Source organism: Rhinoderma darwinii, chromosome 5 (genome assembly GCF_050947455.1).
Source record: "Rhinoderma darwinii isolate aRhiDar2 chromosome 5, aRhiDar2.hap1, whole genome shotgun sequence".
Classification (NCBI taxonomy): domain Eukaryota; kingdom Metazoa; phylum Chordata; class Amphibia; order Anura; family Rhinodermatidae; genus Rhinoderma; species Rhinoderma darwinii.
The window spans coordinates 198,633,801-198,648,263 of record NC_134691.1 but is presented as its reverse complement, the minus strand read 5'-3'; the positions used below and the strand labels follow the sequence as shown (position 1 = coordinate 198,648,263).

General features: G+C 43.7%; 1 protein-coding gene across 3 annotated transcripts in view; it reads left to right on the top strand.

The window, feature by feature from the left end:
• Positions 1–14,463, top strand: part of EPB41L4B (erythrocyte membrane protein band 4.1 like 4B) — a 592,948-nt gene that overhangs the window by 560,566 nt on the left and 17,919 nt on the right. Inside the window, exon 23 of one of the 3 annotated variants that reach the window (XM_075826846.1) lies at positions 2,628–2,696. The exons of the other annotated variants lie outside the window; for them this stretch is intronic. Coding sequence (XP_075682961.1) covers positions 2,628–2,696 — 69 coding nt within the window. The remainder of the gene's footprint in view (positions 1–2,627; positions 2,697–14,463) is intronic. 3 annotated transcript variants of the gene reach the window in all.

Here is a 14,463-nt window from a genome sequence, read left to right as displayed (position 1 = left end):
AATGTGAGAAATTGCTGCTAAAGTTCTAAGCCTTGTGAGGTCATAGAAAAATAAAAGGATGTTCAAAAAACGATGCCAATCTAAAGTAGACATATGGGTGATGTTAATTAGCAACAATTTTGTGTGGTATTACTATCTGTCTTACAAGCCGATACATATAAATTTAGAAAAATGCTAATTTTTGCAATTTTTCGCTAAATTTTGATGTTTTTCACAATTAAATACTTAATGTATCGAGCAAATTTTGCCAGTAACATAAAGTCCAATGTGTCACGAGAAAACAATCTCAGAATCGCTTGGATAGGTAAAAGCATTCCGGAGTTATTACCACATAAAGTGACACATGTCAGATTTGAAAAAATAGGCTGTGTCCTTAAGGCCAAAACAGGCTCAGTCCTTAAGGGGTTAAAGGACTTTAATATTAATGGCCTATCCTTGGGACAGGCCATCAATAACTAATCCAACTCCCTGGCCGATCAACTCCATGAAGGGGATGAGTCCCTTTCATTTTTTACCCAGACATAACTCTGTTACTTTGGTCTCTGGGACCTGCACCTATGTGGAGAACGGGGTCCCCTGGCCCCCATCCCGCTTAGCAGGCGGCCGCCAGCCGTCTCATCCAGGCAGAGAATAAATTTAGAGGAGGCCATGCCTGCACCCAGCTCTCTTCTTTCTGTTCTATGGGAATTGCGGAAAAAGCCAAGCAAGCATTGCTTGGCTGTTTCCGTAACTTAATGCCATAAATGTATATCAGGTGTTTATGGCATATCCTGTGCTTAATAACCCTTTAAGCCTGTAAACTGTACGTAGCATCTCTGCTGTTAAGTGGTAAATTAGTATAGTAATTCCCAATTTCTTCTCTGCCAGAATAGTGAGTAGCCTTTAGAATGTTTTCTAATGATCTATAATCAATTCTCATAGGTAGATTCTGAACTGCCATAGACTGGCATTAAAGGGGTCGTTCCATAGACATCGCCGGCAAATAGCTAATTTTGCCAGAAGAAGCTGTGGCCATCGAGTCATTTCATGTAGTAGTATTACATAGAGGCTATAGCGATGAATGGCCATCCCTTTAATTACTCATAATTTTTGGGAATTGCTTTCTTGCAAATGATGCAGCTGCGATTTCTTCACGTGAACAGGTTAAAATCCAGGAAAAATAACTTTTCCTTAGTATAAAAGTCAAAGCATCTAATTTAAGATTTCCTTAGTATAAATAGCTCATAAATTTGTAAATATGGATACATGTTACCTTATAGGCTGGATTACCTGAATAATTGTTTTTACCGGTCTCTTTCTGCCTGTCGTTGTACAGCAGTCATAAGATACTATGTTCAAAATTGCTAAATATTTTTGTAATACTGGAGCATGCAAGATTTATTGTAAAAATAGCCTAGCCAGTGAATATGCTACAATTTAGTACTTAAAGAGGCTCTGTCACCAGATTTTGCAACCCCTATCTGCTATTGCAGCAGATAGGCGCTGCAATATAGATTACAGTAACGTTTTTATTTTTTAAAAACGAGCATTTTTGGCCAAGTTATGACCATTTTTGTAATTATGCAAATGAGGCTTGCAAAAGTCCAAGTGGGTGTGTTTAAAAGTAAAAGTCCAAGTGGGCGTGTATTAGGTGCGTACATCGGGGCGTTTTTAATACTTTTACTAGCTGGGCGCTGTGAAGAGAAGTAACATCCTCTTCTCTTCAGAACGCCCAGCTTGTGACAGTGCAGATCTGTGACGTCACTCACAGGTCCTGCATCGTGACGGCCACATCGGCAGCAGAGGCTACAGTTGATTCTGCAGCAGCATCAGCGTTTGCAGGTAAGTCGATCTTACCTGCAAACGCTGATGCTGCTGCAGAATCAACTGTAGCCTCTGCTGCCGATGTGGCCGTCACGATGCAGGACCTGTGAGTGACGTCACAGATCTGCACTGTCACAAGCTGGGCGTTCTGAAGAGAAGAGGATGTTACTTCTCTTCACAGCGCCCAGCTAGTAAAAGTATTAAAAACGCCCCGATGTACGCACCTAATACACGCCCACTTGGACTTTTACTTTTAAACACACCCACTTGGACTTTTGCAAGCCTCATTTGCATAATTACAAAAATGGTCATAACTTGGCCAAAAATGCTCGTTTTTTAAAAATAAAAACGTTACTGTAATCTACATTGCAGCGCCTATCTGCTGCAATAGCAGATAGGGGTTGCAAAATCTGGTGACAGAGCCTCTTTAAGAAGAAAAAATAGGTTATATATCAAGTGACTAGAATTTTTTTTGGGTTTGATCAACTAAAGACTTTAGATATGACCAGAAATGGGTCTAAAAAAGAAACAAGAATAAACCTTTTAATATACTCTGCTGCTCCTTCTTTGTAATGTTGCATGATGATGTGTCGTCCATATTAATGTCATTAGAATGCAACAGGCAATTGCTATTCACCGCAGTGATACAACATGGAAGGATGCAATTAGCTTCTAATTGATAAGATAAGCATGGTTTGAAAAGTGTATTAAGATCCAAACACATTATATAAATGGGCTACATTAATATTTTCATTACATATATTCCTATATGTTTCAATATTCTACCCTTATAATAAATAATGCATGTTCTTTATATTTCTAAGATAAAGGCCTATCCTGCTGATCCATCTAATTCATATTTTGACCCCTTTACAACAGTGCAACAATACCCTGTAAGTAAAATGTGTCTCTCCTGGAAATGTATTATTTGTTTTTGATGGTGTTATGGTATTGTTCTTGTGTCTTCTTTGTCTCTGCAGAAGAGTAACATATCAAGACGCCATATCCAAATTAGCTACACTGCAAATTTTGATGCATGTTGGTGAATTTTAAACCATGCCCTCCTTTCTGCTAAGCCATACCCCTTTCTAGACACTTTCGCAAAGTGTCTAGCGAGGCACAAACATCTGTTCTTTTGTAATAAATATGTCTAAAACGAAATGCAACAATAGTAAATCTCCCTGAGTTTTATGTTGCCCTGGTATACAAACCATGCAACCTTTGGTGTAAGCTTTTATGTATAGTTGCATCACAAATGAGCTGTTTAACCCCTTAATGACCCAAGTATTTTGTTGTAACTTGTTTTGTTTGGCTAGCCAAATAATAATAATAATAAATCATTTTGCATTGTTTTTCATGACCAATAATGCTGTTTTTTTAAATTATATTTTGTATTTTATTTTATAATTTTTCATAGTTTTAAGTACTAAAAAAATGACATTTACTTGTATCTAGTTAAAATGCGTCTTCCATTTTGTTGCAATGATCTTTATTTAGTTTTGAGTGATAGGGCTTTGGGTACCTTTGGGTTGGCAGTGACATTATCTTTTTACTTTATTTGAGATTTGTAAAATATGTTCCCTCAAAGATCACTAAACATCTCTGGGGACATTACATGGTGCTTGAAAAATATTCCAGCAAAATCTGTGCTCAAAAGCCAAATGGTGCTCCTTCCCTTCTGAGCCCCGTCGTGTGCCCAGTCAGCAGATAATGGCCACATGTGGGGCATTGCCGTGCTCGGGAGAACCTGCGTAACAATTTATGGTGGGAGTATCTCCGATAACAGAAGCTGGGCACAACATATTGGGAACTGAATTAGCAGAATTGTGAAAAACTTTACATTTTTCATTCTTCGCATCAAATTCTGAAAAACACCTATGGGGTCAAAATGCTCACTACCCCCTATATAAATTCCTTGTGGGGTATAGTTTCCAAAATGGGGTCACTAGATGGGGGTTTCAACTGTACTGGTACCTCAGGGGCTCTGCAAACACAACATGGCGCTTGAAAAATATTCCAGCAAAATCTTTGCTCAAAAGCCAAATGGTGCTCCTTCCCTTCTGAGCCCTGCCATGTGCCCAAACAGTATTTTAGGACCACATATGGGGTATTTCCGTACTTTGGAGAAGTTGCTTTACAAATTTTGGGGGGCTTTTTTTTCTTCATTCCTTGCGGAAATTGTTGTTTTTTTTTTTAGCTAAAACGAGGTCTTATTGGGAAAAATTTTAATTTTTCATTTTCGCGTCCAAATTCTAATCAAATCTATGAAACACCTGTGGGGTCAAAATTCTAATTTCACCACTAGATGAATTCCTCAATGGATGTAGTTTCCAAAATGGGATCTTTTTTGAGATGACATGGTGCCTAAAATATAATCTAATAAAAAGAAGTCCCCAAAATCCACGAGGTGCTCCTTTGCTTCTGAGGCTTGTGTTTCAGTCCATTAGCACACTAGGACCACATGTGGGATATTTCTAAAAACTGCATAATCTGGGTAATAAATATTGAGTTGTGTTTCTCTGGTAAAACCTTCGGTGTTACAGAAAAAAAAGAATTAAAAATTAATTTCTGCAAAAATAATGTAATTTGTAAATGTTACCCCTACATTGCTTTAATTCTTGTGAAACGCCTAAAGGGTTAAGAAACTTTCTAAATGCTGTTTTGAATACTTTAAGGGGTGCAGTTTTTAAAATGGGTGACTTATGGGGGATTGTATTGCATGGGCCCCTCAAAACCACTTCACAACTGAACTGGTCCTTGTAAAAATAGACTTTTGACATTTTCTTGAAAATGGGAGAAATTGCTGCTAAAGTTCTAAGCCTTGTAATGTTCTAGAAAAATAAAAGAATGTTCAAAAACAATGTCAATCTAAAGTAGACTGTAAAGGATCTGCCAGGCACAGCTTCGGGGTTAACTCCCATAGGTAATCCGTCTACACCTGAATCTACGTCTCTGAGACTGACTCCATCTTCCACCACTCAGGATGGCAGGCTTAGGAGTGGGAGAGCCTATCGCAGCCTGGCCAGACGGAGCTAGCTCCCGCCCTCTGTCTATTTATACCTGCCTTTCCTGTTCCTCCCTTGCTTGTGATTCTTTCCGTGTGGTTTCGTGGCCCAGCTACAGTTCCTAACTATTTGATCCTGCTCCATACTGACCCTGGCTTACTGACTACTCTCCTGCTCTGCGTTTGGTACCTCGTGCTCTCCTGGTTTGACTTGGCTCGTTCACCACTCTGTTGCTCACGGTGTTGCTGTGGGCAACTGCCCCTTTCCCTTTGCTTTGTATTCCCTTGTATGTTTGTCTCGTGCACTTACTGAGCGTAGGGACTGCCGCCCAGTTGTACCCCGTCGCCTAGGGCGGGTCGTTGCAAGTAGGCAGGGACAGAGTGGCGGGTAGATTAGGGCTCACTTGTTCGTTTCTCTACCCCCGTCGTTACATAATCACAAGCCCATACCTAGTCTACCCTGGTCCCTGACACCACTATGGACCCCCTTGAGACCCTGGCTCAGAAAATGCAGGGTCTCTCCCTACAGGTCCAGGCCCTGGCTCAGAGGGTCAACCAGCCTGATGCTACCTTGGTAGTTCCCCTCACCTCCTGAACCCCACCTCAAGTTGCCCGACCGGTTCTCAGGGGACCGGAGGGCTTTTCTCTCCTTTCGGGGGAGTTGTAGGCTTTACTTTCGCTTAAAGCCTCATTCCTCAGGTTCTGAGAACCAGCGGGTGGGTATAATTATGTCCCGGCTCCAGGAAGGGCCCCAAGAGTGGGCCTTCTCCTTGGCTCCTGACGCCACTGAACTTTCCTCCGTTGATCGTTTATTTTCTGCTCTCGGACTCATTTATGACTAGACTGACAGGACTGCCTTTGCCGAGAGTCAGCTGGTGACCTTACGTCAGGGTAAGAGACCTGTTGAGGAGTATTGTTCTGACTTTAGGAAGTGGTGCGTAGCTTCTCGGTGGAATGACCCTGCCTTGAGGTGCCAGTTTAGGTTGGGTCTGTCGAATGCCCTGAAAGACCTGCTAGTTAGCTATCCCTCTTCTGACTCCCTAGACCAGGTTATGGCTTTAGCGGTACGACTTGACCGATGTCTCAGGGAACGACAACGTGAACGTTTATGTGTTTTCTCCTCCGACTCCCCCATGATGCCTCCCGAGGTTCCGTTGCTTCGTTCCTCCCCGGAAGACTCAGAGGTACCTATGCAACTCGGGGCCTTCGTGTCCCCCCAACAACGTAGAGATTTCCGCAGGAAGAATGGTCTCTGCTTCTACTGTGGGGATGACAAGCATCGAGTGAACAACTGTCCTAAGCGTAAGAATGCAGCCGGAGAACTTCCGCGCCTAAGTGATCATCGGGGAGGTCACATGGGCGCACAGGTATTTCCCGTAAATATGAAACGTAATAAGATCTTGCTTCCCTTTCAGGTCTCTTTTGGTGGTAGGTCTGCTACCGGCAGTGCCTTCGTGGATTCAGGGTCCTCTGCTAATATCATGTCTGTGGAATTTGCTATGTCTCTTGCTATGCCTTTGATTGATTTGTCTAAACTTGTCCCGGTAGTGGGTATCGACTCCACTCCTCTTGCTAATGGTTATTTTACACAGCATACCCCTGTTTTTTAACTCCTTGTTGGCTCCATGCATTTGGAGCAGTGCTCTGTACTGTTGATGCAGGGATTATCGTCCGATTTGGTTTTAGGCCCTCCCTGGTTGCAGTTGCATAATCCCACGTTTGACTGGAATACTGGGGAGCTTACAAATGGGGTAATGAATGTTTGACGTCATGTTTTTCTGTTAATTCTATTTCTCCCCCTGAGGAGGTGAACACGCTACCTGAGTTTGTTCAGGACTTCGCTGATGTTTTCTCTAAGGAGGCCTCCGAAGTGTTACCTCCTCATAGAGAATACGATTGCGCTATCGAATTGGTACCAGGAGCTAAGCTTCCTAAGGGTAGGATATTTAATCTTTCTTGTCCCGAACGTGAAGCCATGAGAGAGTATATCCAGGAATCCCTGGCCAAGGGTTACATTCGCCCCTCTACTTACTCCTCCGGTAGGTGCTGGCTTCTTCTTCGTAGGGAAGAAGGATGGTGGTCTTAGGCCATGCATTGACTACCGTAACCTGAATAAGGTCACTGTAAGGAACCAGTATCCCCTTCCTTTGATTCCTGATCTCTTTAATCAGGTTCAGGGGGCCCAATGGTTCTCTAAGTTTGATCTACGGGGGGCGTATAACCTTATCCGCATCAAAGAGGGGGATGAGTGGAAGACTGCGTTTAACACGCCCGAAGGTCATTTCGAATACCTCGTCATGCCCTTTGGGTTGTGTAATGCTCCGGCGGTCTGTAAGAATTTCATAAATGAGATTTTGAGAGATTACCTGGGGATATTTCTTGTAGTGTACCTTGATGACATACTGGTGTTTTCCAAGGACTGGCCCTCCCACATTTAGCATGTCAGGAAGGTGTTCCAGGTCCTTCGGGAAAACAAACTGTTTGCAAAAACCGAAAAATGTGTGTTTGGGGTACAGGAGATACCATTTTTGGGTCAAATCCTCACTCCTCATGATTTCCGCATGGACCCCGCCAAGGTTCAGGCTGTGGCGGAATGAGTCCAACCTGCCTCCCTGAAGGCGTTACAGTGTTTTTTGGGGTTCGCTAATTATTACAGGAGATTTATTGCTAACTTCTCGGTCATCGCTAAGCCTCTTACGGACCTCACTCGCAAAGGTGCTGATCTCCTCCACTGGCCTCCTGAGGCTGTCCAGGCTTTTGAGGTCCTTAAGAAGTGCTTTATCTCGGCCCCGGTGCTGGTTCAGCCCAACCAAATGGAGCCATTTATTGTGGAAGTTGACGCATCCGAGGTGGGAGTGGGGGCTGTCTTGTCCAGGGTACCAGGTCCCTCACCCATCTCCGCCCCTGTGCCTACTTCTCCAGGAAGTTTTCGCCCACGTCGCCGCTTGTGAGGTTTGTGCTAGGTCCAAGACTCCCAGGTCCCGACCAGCGGGCTTACTACGTTCGTTGCCCATTCCCCAGGGACCTTGGACACATATCTCCATGGATTTTATCACCAATTTGCCTCCATCCCAAGGCAAGTCGGTGGTGTGGGTGGTAGTAGACCGCTTCAGTAAGATGTGCCACTTTGTGCCCCTCAAGAAACTACCCAACGCCAAGACGTTAGCTACCTTGTTTGTCAAACACATCCTGCGTCTCCATGGGGTCCCTGTCAATATTGTTTCGGACAGAGGGGTACAATTTGTTTCTTTGTTTTGGAGAGCCTTCTGTAAGAAGTTGGAGATTGATCTGTCCTTCTCCTCTGCCTTCCATCCTGAAACCAATGGCCAAACTGAGAGGACTAATCAATCTCTAGAACAATATTTAAGGTGTTTCATCTCTGACTGTCAATATGATTGGGTCTCATTCATTCCCCTCGCTGAATTTTCCCTTAATAACCGGGTCAGTAACTCGTCGGGGTCTCCCCCTTTTTCTGTAATATTGGGTTTAATCCACGGTTCTCCTCCGTTTCACCTGGTAGTTCCAACAATCCCGAGGTAGAGGTCGTTCATCGGGAACTGTGCACAGTCTGGGCCCAGGTTCAGAAGAACCTAGAGGCGTCCCAGAGCGTACAAAAAACTCAGGCTGATAGAAAACGTTCTGCTAACCCCTTGTTTATGGTCGGGGATCTGGTGTGGTTATCGTCTAGGAACTTGCGTCTTAAGGTCCCGTCCAAGAAGTTTGCTCCCCGGTTTATTGGGCCGTATAAGGTCATTGAAGTCCTCAATCCTGTCTCCTTCCGGCTGGAGTTACCCCCATCTTTTCGTATACATGACGTGTTTCATGCCTCCCTCCTTAAACGCTGCTCCCCGTCCTTGGCTCCCTCGAGTAAACCTCCTGTTCCCGTTCTCACCCCTGAGGGGGTGGAATTCGAGGTGGCCAAGATTGTGGACAGCAAGATGGTCCAAGGCTCCCTCCAGTACCTGGTCCATTGGAGAGGATACGGGCCTGAGAAGAGGACTTGGGTACCCGCCCGGGATGTTCACGCTGGGGTATTGGTCAGGAAGTTCCACCTTCGTTTCCCCAGTAAACCAGGTCCACTTAGAAAGGGTCCGGTGGCCCCTCATAAAAGGGGGGGTACTGTAAAGGATCTGCCAGGCACAGCTTCGGGGTTAACTCCCATAGGTAATCAGTCTACACCTGAATCTACGTCTCTGAGACTGACTCCATCTTCCACCACTCAGGATGGCAGGCTTAGGAGTGGGAGAGCCTATCGCAGCCTGGCCAGACGGAGCTAGCTCCCGCCCTCTGTCTATTTATACCTGCCTTTCCTGTTCCTCCCTTGCTTGTCATTCTTTCCATGTGGTTTCCTGGCCCAGCTACAGCTCCTAACTATTTGATCCTGCTCCATACTGACCCTGGCTTACTGACTACTCTCCTGCTCTGCGTTTGGTACCTCGTGCTCTCCTGGTTTGACTTGGCTCGTTCACCACTCTGTTGCTCACGGTGTTGCCGTGGGCAACTGCCCCTTTCCCTTTGCTTTGTATTCCCTTGTATGTTTGTCTCGTGCACTTACTGAGCGTAGGGACCGCCGCCCAGTTGTACCCCGTCGCCTAGGGCGGGTCGTTGCAAGTAGGTAGGGACAGAGTGGCGGGTAGATTAGGGCTCACTTGTTCGTTTCCCTACCCCCGTCGTTACATAGACATATGGGAAATCTTAATTAGCAACTATTTTGTGTGGTATAATTATCTGTCTTACAAGCAGATACATTAAAATTTAGATAAATGCAAATTTTTGCAATTTTTCATTAAATTTTGGTTTTTTTCAAATACTGAATGTATTGACCAAATTTTACCAGTAACATAAAGTCCAATGTGTCACGAGAAAACACTCTCAGAATCACTTGGATAGGTAAAAGTATTCCAAAGTTATTACCACAAAAAGTGATACGTCAGATTTGAAAAATGGGGCTGCGTCCCGAACGTGCCAACTAGTCCACGTCCTTATATTTTTCAGTCTAATAAAGGGATAACTTTTTAACAACTTAATTTTTTACTTCTAATGTTTTAGCATACTCCTGTATGCTAGTACATTATACTGTGTCACAATGACACAAGCTGCTGTTAGGGCACACCATGTGTTGCCCTAACAGCAGGCATACTGAACAGACAGCACTGGGGTCCTTTGTAGGTCCCCAGGGCTGACTGAAGAGAGTTCCCCTAGTCTCCGATTGCTTCTGATGATGTCACGGACTGCGGCAGACAAAGGGTTAAACAGCTGGGGTCGAGTTTTTTCTGATACCAGCTGTAGTCAGATGGTTGTTTTAAGAACGGGAGATGTTAGTTACAGCTCCTGCTTAGAGAAAGAGCGCTCACTGAAGTGCTAATAAGCTTTTTGTACAGTGATGCCAAAAGACGTAGCTGTAGACTAAGGGCCTACACCGCCCGTTGTCATTAAGGGGTTAAAAATAATATTATTAGGAGGCAAGTATGAAAATGTAAGACATTATAGATTCATAGAATTTATGGCTACAATAAAATTACAGGCACCAATTAAAAGAAGATCTATGGTTCAAAACACTAAATATATCTGCACACCTTAAAATAATTGAAACAATATATTGCAAAATAGATGGGTATACGTTAATTTTCAAAAGATGGAGAACATACATCAATGTATAAAAATTTAATAACATTTAAAAACTCATACAGTTACAGGGGACCCCCATATGATGACATACACAAGAAACACCCAAAATTGTTAAATGCATCCACTAAAGCAGAAGCATATCTGCAATATGAACAAAAAGCAATAAAAAATTGTACCGGCTGCTGCGCCGTTCCCCGCTGCTTCCACGGCCTCTGCTCCGGTTCCAGTACCCTCCATTCCCTCATGCTCGTCCCGAGCTCCACTAACCCGATCCGGAAGTTCAGCAGGCTCTGGGCGTCGTCAGGTAACTGCATCTCTCACCTTCCTCCACGGCCGTCATCCACGATGTGCGGCTGCAGCCACTAGAGGGCACACGCGCTGACTCTTCCCTTCTTAAAGGGCCAGCGTGTGCCAAAATCCTAAGACTTCCTATTTAAGGATCCTCCCCCCTCATATCCTTGCTTGTTCAACCAAGTTATCCCTGTGAGCTTCCCTGTACCCAGTTTCCCTGTTACCTTGCCTTCTGCCTTTGTCTGGATTTCCCGTTGTGACCTCTGCCTGAACTTGTACTATCCTTGCCTGCCGCCTGCCTTGACTTATTGCTATCCATACCCGTTACGATGTCTGCTGCCTGTCCTGACTTCTGGCCTATTCATCTGACTGCCTATAAAACCCGCTGTGCCAAGCGTTGCCCTGGGTTATAAGCACCATGTCCCAGATGACACAGAGGATCCACAAACAAACCGGTGAGAACAAAAAAAATACACACAAATATATGTCCAATAGTGGATGTGGATTTACCAAGATCAACCCTAAGCATATTGCTAGTTATTTGTTAGGCAATATATATGCATTGAGGGTGTTTCTTAGGTAATCACCTCTATCATTGGGTTCCCCTGTAACAGGTATTATTTTTTTTTAATGCTTTTACATTCTGATACAATTGTATCAATTCCTGTTTTGGTTGTAAGATACAGTAAACATTAAAAGGGTTATTCTCAACACAGAAAGTGATCACATATCGCTAGAGAGGAGTGCAGGGAGGGGAAAGATAGGACTGTGAAGTAGTAATTGTACAACTGCTCAGTACTCTCTATGACTGGGTAGAGCGATTCAGGAGCACTCTGGCTGATCAATAGCATGGAAGCTCAGAGAGTCTGCACGGGGATAGTTTCTGAGCTGCGCAACTACACTGCCGAGCAACTTAGAGGGAACAGTGGCGGGGACCCCTACGATGGTGAGATTGAAGGGGCCGCAGCACTGTTTTAAAAACTGCATACAGCATACACTGTTCAGTCATAACATCAAAACCCACTGCCTAATATTGTGCATATCCCCTTTGTTCTATAAAAATAGCTTTGACCTCTCAAGGCAAGGACCCCACAAGACCTCAGAAGGTGTCCTGTGGTATCTGGCACCAAGATGTTAGCAGCAAGTTCTGTAACTTGCAAGGTGGGGGTCTCCATGGATCGAAAAAAAAAATTGAGCACATTCCACAGGCTGGATCAGATTGAGATTTGGAGAAGTCAACACCTTTAATTCATTGTCATGTTCTTTGAACCACTCCTGAAAATTTTTTGCAGTGCGGCAGGGCGTATTTTCCTGCTAAAAGAGGTCACCACCATAAGGGAATACTGTTGCCATAAAAGTGGATACTTTGTCAGCAACAATGTTTAGGTCGATGGTACATGAATGCCAGGACCCAAGGTTTCCCAGCAGAAAATTTCCCAGAGCATCACACTGCCTCAGTTAAGCAATGCTTATGCACACGGATGTAGAAAGTGCCCCTCATAGAGCCCCCCATAGATAGTGCCCCCTTAAAGCCTCCTGTAGATAGTGTCCCCTGTAGATAGAGCCTCCTGTAGATAGAGCCCCCATAGAACCCCCCTGTAGATCGTGCCACCTGTAGTTATAGCCCCCCCCCCATAGATCGAGCCCTCCCATAGACGGTACCTTCAATAGAGCCAACTGTAGATAATGCCCCCTGTAGATAGTGGTCACTGAATTTTTTTATTATTTTATAAACTCACCTGTTCCGGTTCCTGCGCCGTTTTCTAGCAACACAGGTCCCCTTTAGTCAGACCTGCTCTTTAGCAACGATGCAGGGCGCGATGACGTAATCACGCCGTATGCATCATTGAAAGGTGCTAAATGGCAGGGAAAGGAACTGATGTTCCCTGCCCGCGCTTGTGAATCATTCATATAGACGCAGATACAATTGTTAGTGCAGGAGGAGTGGCGCATGTTGGTTTCGCTGACGCTGCCGCCCCTCACCTCAGGTGCAGCCCTGCTTGTGGATTATGTTAGGAAAGTAGCGGAACTCGGTTTCAGGCGTACTCACACAGCCATGACTAGCCACGGCTCTTCTCATCAGGGCTTTGTTTTTGGGGGACAAGTTGTCATTTTTAACTGCACCATTTATTGTACCATGTAATGTACTTAAAATGGAAGAAAAATATTTGTGGGGTGGAATAGAAAAAACTGTGATTCCTCCATTGTATTTTTGGGTTTCATTTATATGGCGTTCACCGTAACTTGTTACCCAAAACAACATGTTAACTTGTTCTGCAGGTCAATATGATTACAGCGATACCAAATTTATATTGTTTTTTTATGATTTAATACTTTTAGAAAAAAAAACTATTTGTTAAAAAATTATTAGTTTTGTGTCTCCATATTCTGAGACTCATAACTTTTTGAGGTGGTTATCGATGGAGCGGTGGGAGGTTTTTTTTTGTGAGGTGAGATGTACTGTTCATTAGTACCATTTTGTGGGTCATGCAAATGTGAGAATTTTTTATTTTATTTTTTGGGGAAGCTAAGGCGATCAAAAACTGCAATTCTGGCGTCTATTTTATTTTTTTTATAAATTTTTTTATGGTATTCACCCTGCAGTGTAAATAATTTTATGTTGTAATATTTTAGACTTTTATGGACGCGACAATACCAATTTTGTTTATTTTTTTCATATTTTTATATTACTTTAGGGGAAAAATAGGAAAAGAAGTGTTTTAATTTTTTACTTTTAATTGCCAATTCTTTTTTCTTAATTACTAAAATATTAGTATATATTAGTCCCCTCTAGGGGACTTGAACAAGTGATTGAAAGATTGCTGGTACAATACACTGCAAAAGTTATGTGTTGCAGTGTACTGTGATTTAGACTGGCTCAGACAGTGCTTAATAGTAGCAGCAAGATGGCAGACATGGGGGCCTTCATTAGGGGTGGCCAATGGAGTGACAGAGGGGGCCCGTCCGCTCTGTCTTACGGCTTAGATGCCATGGTTGCTTATTGACCACGACATCTAAGGGGTTAGACAGTCGGGATCTAAATTGTAATAGCCTATGAGCCTGCTCCATATCTTACCCTTTCACACCGACTATGACGAACATATACATCAAATGTCATTAAGGGTATAATATTTGCTGTGTCAGACCATATTCTAATAACCTGCGGTGATAGTGATCATATCCACTTACATTACTGCATCATTTGTCTTTTCCTAAAAGGCTTATGTGGTGAAAATTTTTTTTTTTTAAAAGCCCTATTAGATTCTGAGTAAATAGAGGGAAGGCGGGTCCCACAATCAGAATCCTCATCTATTAGCCAGAGCAAGTAGCTAGAAAGAAGATTTATTGCGCTGGAGGACCCAGAATGTCTGTAAGAACTATGCAATGTTTACATTTCGCCTTGGGCAGTGCTGCAAGGAAATTGAACGTTAGCTGCTGGGTTCCCCCACAGATTACTGCTGATTGCTGGATGTCTCAGCAGCGGCACAGCATTTGATGAACCTATAGTCGTGGGAACCTTCTACTAAAAAAGGATTGTCCAAAGCAGACAGTCCCTTTAACCAGTTGACAATGCATAAAGTGTATGCTTGTCATGAGTAGAAGGACAGAGCATCTTTGTGACGCAATCGAGGAACATACCTTCTATGGGCAGAGAGCCCAGGGTCCATTAAAGGACAACAGGGCTGTCTGACCATATTTCCTGTTGTTACTTAAAGAGGCTCTGTCACCAGATTTTG